Source organism: Scomber scombrus, chromosome 16, assembly GCF_963691925.1.
Source record: "Scomber scombrus chromosome 16, fScoSco1.1, whole genome shotgun sequence".
NCBI lineage: Eukaryota > Metazoa > Chordata > Actinopteri > Scombriformes > Scombridae > Scomber > Scomber scombrus.
Genome location: NC_084985.1, coordinates 9,812,615 through 9,823,248, shown reverse-complemented (window position 1 = coordinate 9,823,248; position 10,634 = coordinate 9,812,615). Strand labels below are relative to the sequence as shown.

General features: G+C 40.4%; 2 protein-coding genes across 2 annotated transcripts in view; both read right to left on the bottom strand.

The window, feature by feature from the left end:
• Positions 1-2,588: 2,588 nt before the first annotated feature.
• On the bottom strand, positions 2,589-4,836 carry edn1 (endothelin 1). The gene is made up of 5 exons (XM_062436285.1): positions 4,626-4,836; positions 4,236-4,386; positions 3,706-3,855; positions 3,347-3,451; positions 2,589-2,727 (listed from the first exon to the last, which is right to left on the bottom strand). Exons 1-5 carry the CDS (start codon positions 4,684-4,686, stop codon positions 2,595-2,597), a joined length of 600 nt encoding a protein of 199 aa, XP_062292269.1. The 5' UTR covers positions 4,687-4,836; the 3' UTR covers positions 2,589-2,594.
• Positions 4,837-8,702: 3,866 nt separating this feature from the next.
• The window catches only part of hivep1 (HIVEP zinc finger 1), a 54,423-nt gene continuing 52,491 nt past the window's right edge, over positions 8,703-10,634 (bottom strand). The window contains exon 9 of the mRNA XM_062435925.1: positions 8,703-10,373. Coding sequence (XP_062291909.1) covers positions 9,258-10,373 — 1,116 coding nt within the window. The 3' untranslated portion in view covers positions 8,703-9,257. The remainder of the gene's footprint in view (positions 10,374-10,634) is intronic.

Genomic DNA, 10,634 nt, shown 5'->3' with positions numbered 1-10,634 from the left:
GCATCGTAATGTCGGTTTCTTGTTGACTTCTTAGCATTTCCATTCACAGGAGACTGAGATACACATCAGCAGAACGAGACGTGAAATGAAACCAGCAAAGATTGTACATTGTGGGATTGAATCTAGCTGAACGCTCTTCTAGCATGTCTGCCAATCTCTTTTGTCTTTAGTCTGTATCTGCGGTCCTGACCGTCTGCTGCACCAGACTTGTCTTAAAATTGTTTTGCAAACAAAAAGTAGGTCTGTCTGGAAAATATGACATCAGTATTATTATTATTATTGGACTCTGCACGCAAGAGGGACACAATAGTTTCTTACACTACAAGCCTGAGGTGCAGAATCCGCCATGGATTTGTTTGCTAAATGGGCTGGATAGATAAGACTTTTCAACCAATTTACATTGGATTGTTCTCCGCTGGCAGTTCAAGCAGCTCTCTGATGAGTGATGGGAGCAAGTTGCAGGCGCACCACTGTTTGAACTGAGCCCAAGAACAACTTGTAGGACGTTCATCTGCAACACTGAGATTGAAAGGGGACAAATCTGACAGATTGATGTAGCACTTTTACACCACTTTAATCTCGGCTTTGCAACATTTGAAAAAAAGTGTTTGTGGTGTTAGAAAATACTTTAAAATAACTTCTACTTACAGAGCTTGAAAGTAAATCTTTTTTCTTTCTTTCTTTTTACTATGTCCACATTTACTGGATGAATCTTTATTAGTTTTTTCCATTTTCACATAAACGGATGAATATTCATCATCTTGTGAGTTGACTGTAAATGCATTTCTCTTCATTTCTTGGCATTTGCATAAAGATGCAAGGTTTTTTTTAATTTTTACAGCAGTGACGTTCGCTGCATGAGTGATTCACTGAAATGAAATATGTTGATTTACAATCATAGATGAAACTGAAGATATCTGCAGAAGAGCCGGGAGGTCTGGGTTCACTTGGGAGGAAAAACAGATGCAAATCCCCTTAAGGGGGAGTGGTAAAGGGTGATTAAAGAACAGCAGCAGTTAATAATGACTGGTATCTGCAATAATCATCAGAGCTGAGCGAATAGGTGGCTCAGGGAAGGTAAGTTGAGCAAATAACATAAACGTGACCCAGGCTTTGTTGAATTTCGCTGAGTCACTTATTAGAAAAAGTTGTGACGAGCTCAAGTTTGAAGGTGGTACACTGTTGATGTCAAAAAAGGCATTTTAGAGAAAGGAGATCATGGCAGGGCTGAAAGTAAACAATTTGTTGGAGTTCTTTAAAATCCAAGCTGCTGAGAGAAACCTTGAATCCACTTTCAGCTGATTCAGAAACTGCTGTGTATACACTGGTTTGGCACAGAGATAAAAAGAGCTGAGTGAGCCGGGTTTTATTGTTGTTTGCTGCGTTGTCTTTAATATCAACAATTTCTTGTCATCACATCTAATACTCTCTGTTTTCATCCAGGTCTCTCACACTGCCTTTCTTTCACTTTTGCTTTTTTTCAAATTTTATCTACCATCTTGAAAATCTTCATACACTGAACCCAGACTGAATTTTGCACACATCTGATTAACAAAACTCTCAGTTTCTCCAGTCTGTCATCTATCTTAGCCTCAAATATCAGCATAATAATGATCCCAAGAAGAAGAAGAAGGAGTTGATCAGTTAGATTTAAATAAGTGTGTACACATTTATTAAAGTTTGGCCAGAATACGGCACCGCAGTGACAAAAACATTTCATAGAAATGACAAAACCAAACATACAACCAATATGGCCGTCAAATTACGTTAAGTGTAGAATGAATAAATAAATAACACACAGCGCGTAGTAGCAACAACATACATAACATGTGGTGGAAAATATTAAATTATGGTAAATGCAAACAAATCTGCAATAACATCAGCATGGGGAACTCCCAGGAGCTATAGTACTGCACAGCTACAATGACCTGTGTCCTGACATACAGGAGACGACCTGTTACGTAAATGCAGTAAATAGTTTCAGTCAGTGAAAAATGTTCTGTGTAAAGTGATGACACAAGACACATAATCCCTTCTACGTAGACGTCTGTGGGAGAAAATAATGGCATGTTTGAAATATAATAAGTAGAATTGCCTTCATCCATATATGGCAGTGTTGATTTTCTGTAACAGAGATTTATATTAATTGCTCCCACTAATGTCAGTGAAGGGTTTGAAATGCTATTTGGTGTTTTGTTTTTTTTTAGTTCAGATGAGTTACAGCGACTGTAGAGAGTCTGGCCATGACATCTGAAAAGATCAGTGAATGTCCTTGATTTTTGCGGAGCAGGTCCAAGTCCTCTGTTGAGCTTATCTCTTGTCACTTGAACTCCTCATATTGTCTCTGACCTCGTTCATCTCTCTGATGAAGTGCAACCAAGTCGAGGTGTAAATGCTTTCTGCTCTGCTGCTGACACCTCAAGACAGCCATCAAGCCAACATGGAAGACGTCTGCCAGGCTTGTGTAGGCTCTCCAAGTGTCTTCTTGAGGGGCTGCTGCACAGGACTCCTCTCTGGCAGATGGCTTTTAGAGTAAGGGTTATGAAACCCTTTTCGTCCTCTGTGTGACAAGGTGCGGAGGTTTTCTGTCTTCTTTAGGAGGCTGAGCTCTCGCCGTCCCATGCTCTTGCCCTGCGGCGCTGTCTCACACTCCACTTCTTGAGCAGCAAGCGGGTTTTCAACGCAGCCCTGAGCATTTGAGGCAACACCCGTTTCTTGTTGCTACTCCTCATCCTGTAGACAAAGACAGAAAGCAATCAGACATCCGAACCGTTGATCTCTCAGGTTGTGTGAAAAGGTAAGCCTACAGGTGGATTTGAGCTGTCAGTCACTCATATTCCAACTGCTAAGTATGCCAAGTGTCATGCAGAGCACACTTCTGACTGTCTTAAAGAGATTTAAGTTTTTGTTTCCATTTATTAATGTGTCAAAGTGCAGACATGAGGCGCCGCAAACTTTGAGAGGGTTTCATTTTGTAACATGATGGTACATGAGTAAAGAGAGGAGCTATTACCCATATCACTCTTAGTTAAGTAGGAAAAAGTGATGCAGGTTAATTTGAGTAAATTCCACAAAACCTTAGAGGTTTTTATGGAATTCATAATGGTGCTTAGTCATCATCATATACAGGGAATTCCTTGCTTGAGGGTTAATCTTGAAATTTCTGTCTCTAAAACACGTGCTTGACTGTTTTCATCTCTCAGGCTCACAAGGTTTCATGCATGCAGAAATGACATGCCCTATAAGACCTCAGTGTTGCGTGTGGTTATATAATTACCGTATCAATTTATTTCAGCAAACACACTTTAAGGTATTCATTCTCCTCAGTCTTAGCGGATTGTCTTACCTCTTAATCCTGCCCGTGTCTGCTGCCAGCTTGTGTTTGCACTGAGCCCCAGCACAGCCATCGCCCTCGGCGGAGTGGATCACCGTGTCTGGTGATGTCTCATACCTGTAAGAAAGCGCACAGGAGGTGAAAAAAAACACATGATGACAGTTGGATCACATTTCAATTATTCATCCAGCAGTTTCGACGCATTTAAGGGCCATTTAAGAAGCGAAACTTGTTCTCACATGTGGTGCAAACAAGCAGTAAAATGATAGACTCGGGCGATTTCTAGTATCACTGACAGTAAACATGATAGATGTTTGGCCTGGGGTTGGCATTGCTTGTTTACTGGGTGATTTAAAGCTGCGTTGTAATACCTGAGGGGGTTTTCCAGTAAGCAGAAGTTTCTGCATGTGCTGTCGTTTTCACGGAGGCACCGGCAGCGAGGTCCGGTGCTGGTTGCCATGGAGTCCGAGACGGCGCGCCTCGTCCTGGGAGCGTTGCCCAATCCGTAAGAGACGACACGCCTGTAAGTGACAGAGACATTAATCAATTAATCAATTAATTAATTAAACACCAGAAATTAATGGTTAAAACCAAACGAACAATTTAGATTAAAAAATGGGACATATGACGGCCAAATACTTTTAAATATTTGTGACAGCCCATTTTTTTTTAAAGTTACATGTATACAGGACTGTGAAGGTGGGCAAAACAACACTTAAGGTACAGTTAATTTACCCCCATACATTAACAGTTAGCGTCCCCACTCGCAAAAACGTTAACTTACCCAATATTTCTAATTAATTACGTTTCATTTTCTATATAAACATCTCTCCAGGGTTGTTAGACTAAAGTAATATTTCTCTAACTGTTGTCAAATAATATTAGGCTAAAGGTGACTTACTCAGGTGTGTTGACCCATATGATGTCCAGGTGGCAGAAGTAGACGCACTCCTTGTCCAGGAAAGTGGCGCAGGAGCAGCGCTTGGTCCGCACATGGCGCCTCTGGGTGACGGTGGAGGCGGTGGGTGTCTCTGTGGCTGGTGCTGATAGGACTGCAATTAAATCATCTTTGTCAGAACAGTGCTCATAAACATCATACTTACATATATGTCAGGATATGTCAGGGTAAGATTCTGCAGTGAGATTTTGATCTGCACTCATGCAAAGGTATGATAAACAGATGGTTGAATAGACTAATACAAGTCATTATAATTTAACCACAATTTCCTATACTCTTTTGGCTGTTGGGAAAAAAATCATGCAATTTTTAATTTTTTTTTTTTTTTTTTACCTGTGCACAAACTCCAGGAGTACATCACTGATAACACGGAGATGAAAATGTACATATCCATTTTCCAGGTTCTGCTAAAATAAAATTTTTGCTCAAGAAAATAAATAATCCAAAACAAGTGAAAAAGTAATGATCCAGTGTATCCCTGCTTTTTGCAAATTGTTTCAGTGAGAGTCCTCTGAGATTGACACAGGAGCGCAGAGGCGTCAGTCTGGAGTCTCTCTGTCAGTGTGGCCCCACATGTTCAGCCCTTAGACTTTATACAAGTGGCCCCCCTCCCTTCCTACCTCCTCCTCCTCCTTCTTCTCCTCCTGCAGCGCCGCACAGTTTTGTCCTTTGGCTCTTATCCAGACAATGCTGTTTGTTAGTAGTCGGTCGCTGATAAGCAGACGTGCAGGACAAGTTGAGGACTTTGAGATTCCTTGGTTCCGAGTTAGGGGATAAGGGGGGGAGGGGGTGGGGGTGATTGAATGCGACCTGTGCCATACTGCCTGCCGGTCCTCTTTGGATGTGGAGTTCACTTATTAAACAGCAGGTGGCAGTCATGTGAAAGCATTTCTCGGTTCCCACTTTTTATGGTGAGTTTTGAATTACTGAAGCACTACTAGGGGCATGTAGTATAATTTTAAACAGAAGTGTAGATATTATACATGCAAATTTGTTTATTACTCGACTTAAACCACACTCAAGAAGAAGTGAACAGGTCATGATTAGATAGATAGATAGATAGATAGATAGATAGATAGATAGATAGATAGATAGATAGATAGATAGATAGATAGATAGATAGATAGATAGATAGATAGACAGCAGCATAAAAATTGCAGATGAAGCAATACTAAAAATGTATAACAAAACAAAGAAGGAAAAGAAAATACACTAAAAACAGAGAAACATAAACATGGAGGAATTTACCATAAAAAATGTGTTGATTTCAGTCAGAGAGATCTGATTGCTCAATTTATGGCAAAATGACAATCCAATTGAGATCGGGACACTCTGGAGATGTCAAATAAAAGATATAATTAATATAAACTAAACTAAATTAAATACAATTTAAGAATAGAGAATGGCCTAAAACCTATCAGCGTACCATAATAAATGTATGTATTAATATACACTGTGCAGTATAGTCATAGTGTCCAGTAATAAAATGTTATAAACATAACATTTTTTAGTGCAGTCCCACATCACCAACATTTTTTCTGATTCAGTGATACTCCTTAAAGTGGTGAGATATTTTATTGATATAATATCCTCTTGATTTAATGACATTCGCACAATGTGAACTTGACTGTTTTTCTTGCTTTTTGAAAAATAGCAGTAACAAACTTCAATATGTACATGACAGTCAAGTTAAATGAAAATGGTGTAAAAGGATACCCAGAAAGTGCAACTGAATTGTAAAAGTCACTTAATTACAGCGGTAAAAGTTCTTCTTGGTAGATATTTTACCTCATTCTTGACCAGCAATCTTGTCACATATTGGAGTTTGAACTTTGATAGCCTGTAAACACTCACATCAGTACATCAGTTGCACCACTGCATACAAAGAAGCTGCTTGGTAGGAATGCACCTTATTCCCTTACCCCTACGAATATAGTGTTTTCAGGTTAAAGCCTTGTATTAGACATCTAAAATGACATAACAAGCACAGACATCTTCTACAAATCGTCTTTTTTGAGCACAACTCATGCCAAAGATTAAACAATCTGAGCTGCAGCTGTTAAAAAGCAATAACTAATAAAGTGTCTTATTTATAGAGCATTAACTCTGTTTAAAAATCCAAACAAATGTAGTCTACAAGGCAGTCCGTCATCCTGACTGCACGTATTCTTACATCATCCCCTCGCGATGAGTATATGGTCCTGCTGGCTCTGTACCTTGTGCTCCACAACTGCTGTGTTTCATTAACTGATGAATGAAGTGATACTGATTACTGAACGTACAAACAGGCTCCAAAGTGGCTGTTAATCTAATGGTTGTTGGAAGAGGGAAAAGCTGTGGAAACTGAGGGGTACTTCATCTGCCTAAATCACACACACACAGACATTGAGCTGTTAGGCAGTGGTGGAAAATTGACCGTGTTGGTGCGCACATGCATGTTTAAAGTGGGAAAGTTTTGAGTAAAGTATCCTGACATGCTGCACCTTTGAGGCCCCTAATCAGAGGCTAGTGTTAGGAGTTTCCACTGGCTGGGGGAACAGCTTGTTCTACTGGCAGGAGGAGCTGGCCTCTTTTCATTCAGGACAGAAACAACAGAGTGGAGCAGGCAGCTTTGCTATGTTTTAGTTAAAAAATTTGGACTCTCGAGTTTATCCAGTGAGAACATGCAGCTGCTGTGATGATATTGTGTTGTGTAAGACTTTAGTTCTGACTATACTTGGGTTGTGGATTCAATGGGTTTCATCAATCCTTCTCAGCACTAGCAGATATTCACCTCAAGGGGTCTCTGTTCACTTTGCTATTGCCTCCCCTACAGGTTTCAGTCAGTCCTGATGCAGGAGGGGGTAGGACGATGGGGTCTATACTGTAGATGGATGAGTCACCTTCTGAATGAGAAACAAGCAGGTTATCACAGTAAAGCCTCTTGAGATGAGAGTGAAATTTCCTCCCTATTGAGGCCAGATTGCTGCGGTTGTTTGGTCTTGGTCCTCTGAGAGCTCTTCACCACGACTTTACCCGTAGGTGTAAAATAAAACAAATATACATTTATATCAAGTGCCACTCGTTTGATTGGTAAATGGTGATTTTTAATTGACTGTTATCATTGTGATGTTGAGAGGATCATTAAGTTGTCCCCGGAGGATTGAATGTAAATGATGTTTGCGATATAATACATGTCACCTATTATAATTAGTGGGATATTGAAGGAGATGTAATTGTTTTCACTGTATGGTATAAAATGTTAACATTATTTAGTCTTCATAGACATTTAAAAAATACAGTAGTACTATTGCAATTTATCCCTGTGTTGAGCTCCATAGAAACGCTTGAAAGCTGAATGGTATTGTGCATAATTATAGTGGTGGAAAATGATTTTGTATAACACACAAAAGTCACAATTATTGAGGCAGACACAGAGCCAGCCATTTATTTTAAGAATTACTGCTGAAATGTTCGCTGTCATGCTGTAAGAGGCTTGATTTGAGGTTGATTGGTCGGACCTCATGCAGATGCTGTAGGTCAGGCATGTCCAAACTATTCCATAAAGGGCCGTGTGCCTGCAGGATTTTGTTCCAACCAATCAAGAGTAGAGTATATTATAAAAGCTGCTGATTACCCAAATTATGGTAGCTGGGTGTAAACATTTTTAACATTGAGCGGGTTGTGTGGACATGCCAGCTATTCATCGACAGTTCTACTTTCTATGTAGTATTTACTTTATCGATATCACTTATCTCAAAATGTGTTTTAAGAGTGACATGCTTCCTTTTTCTATTTGACTTTCAGTAGCCTGTAATTATTTTCATGATCAGTTAATCTACCAATTATTTTGTCAATGAATCTGTAAAGTATCACCAAATCTGGAAAAATGTCAACCACAAGTTTGTGTTTAAAATCATAGAAGACTTTTTTAAATTCACATTTGGGAAGATGGGACCAGTGAGTTAACTAAATGATTTCTTGGTAATAAAAATTATTGCATATTCATTTTCTGACAATTGACTTATTGATTAATTGTTGGAGCTCCATTTCTTTTATTTTAAGATATGGAAAATATGGTCACTACAATATTAAATATCAGACATTATCAATAACAGTAGATCATGAATATATACTTAAAAAAACAATGTACAGAATTTGATCCACGCCACAGTCCGACTTTTAACACTGACTCCAACTATTTGTATTGATCAGTTAATTTGTTATAAGTGAGATAATTAATGCTCAGATTGTATATGATTCAATGTTGAAGTGTGTATGAATATGTGTCATCTGTATTTGATGTCTAATCCAGAATCCATCTTGAAATATGTACTAAATATTTTCAGTGTTTGACCAATAAAATAAAATGACATCACTTTCTTTGTAAACAAATTTTTACTGATACAATTAGGAATATTGATACAGCAATGTAAAGCTACCATAATGCACATACCTATGGACTTATGAATCATAATGGGCACTAGATGGATTATAATAAATAGTTGAACACAACATCTGTACACAGAAACATTGCCCTATAATCCATAGAAATGTACATATACCAGTACAACATTTATATTTCCATAAATTTACGAATGACAAATCCTCCAAAATAAATTGATTTCCTCCATCTTTATGCCTCTCTTTACTTTTAGTTTTTTTGAAATAAACACAAGCAACTACTGAATTTATAAGGAATTATATACAGGTTCCTAAACAAGAAACTCCATAAAGGCACAATTGTCTATACAACATGTACAAAATAAATTGTTGGAGCTGACAAAAAAAGTAAAAATAAAATGATTGGTCATCATTATAATTGTCATATGATTGCACGTACAATATGAATGTCAGCATCTGTGCTTTTGAAAGGTGATTTGCAAAGAAACAAACCCCTGAAGAAGTGTTTTCAGTCTTACAAAGTGACAAGAATTACAAAAAGAGAACAAAGAAGAGCTTTTCCAACTTGGGGGCAGGAGGTTTTCAGGTGGCAATGACCAGTCTGTCTTCATCATCACTGGATACCTCATTATAGTCATCAATTGCCTTCTGCCAGCTGGACACTGGCGCTGGTCTTGGAGGTGCAGGATCACTAGCTCCCTCAACTGGTGAATCCTTAACACTGTCTGCTCGTCTCTGCGGAGCTGGTGATGGGTGCTGCTGCAGGGATTTCTTTCTTTCAACCCTCTCCAAAGTCTGTATGAGCTCTTCTGCACCTCCAGAGATTGGCCTGCTGCCTGAGGTCAGTTCTGGAGGGCTGTTGACAATCAAAGCGGCCGGCGGTGAAGCGGCCATGCAACTCCGTGAAAGATGTTCAATTTGAGATGGCTGCGCCGCCAGAGCGTCTGGGCTGCCCTGCCTCTCACAGGACCCATGGAGGGGACTTAGTGCAGACAGAGGGCTTAGAGAAGGAATGATGGCAGGCAGGGCGATGTTAACTATCTGCAGGCCTGGGACATGTGTCTGGGGGCCAGTGCTGCTTTGAGAGGTGGGGTTGGCAGCTAAAACCTGCAGGCCCAAGGTGGCATTAAGTGTCAGCCCATGCTGGGATAGCAACTGGGTGGGTGCCAGGCCTGTGTTGGTCAGCCCCATGAGGTTGAGTGCCTCCAGACCCACTGGCTGTATCGTTTGAGCCTGCAAGCCAGCGACCTGCCCCAAGGGGAAGCAGGGGAGTACATTACTGATTGGCTCCTGGACCACGAGGGGCTGGTTCTGTAGGCCCTCTGGCTGGGGTGGAGTGTTTGAAGCCGGTAACGGGCTTGTGTTTCGGTGAATGACGCTCACTGCCGGGATTGTGAGCTGGACAGGGCCAGCCTGGATTGGTACAAAGGTGGAGTAAGCTGCCAGGCCAGCGGGCACCAGCTGGATCCCCCCGACTGGTACCATGCTGTAAGAGGAGCGAGAAGGCTGCTGGGAGTGCAGAGGCAGGTGACTGAACAGGTGGGTCTGTGTCTCTGCTCCTAGTGTTTGACATAGACCGTGTGGGGGTAAGTGCACAGGACCATGAGAAGCATAGGAGGACGTCTGAGTGCTCCGGTCGACTGGTATGCTCGATTCACTGGTTGGCACAGAGTGAGGGGCGTGTGTCCTGATGGTGTCCTGTGAAAAAGAGAGAAAAAAATAAATATTCAGTTTTACTTCTTGACTTACTTGTGGCACAATCCTAGAAGATTTGAGAGGATATGATGTAATAGTATTTGGATCCACCAAGCCTAATCAAACTTATTATAATAAAACTATTCACCTTTTGTGTTTTGTTTTTTAGAGCATTCACAGGAGCTTTGTGGAAGTGCCTCGCATGCAGGATTCAAAGTAAGGGTATGGATAAGAAAGAAGGGAGGCAGGTAGTGGGTGATGGAG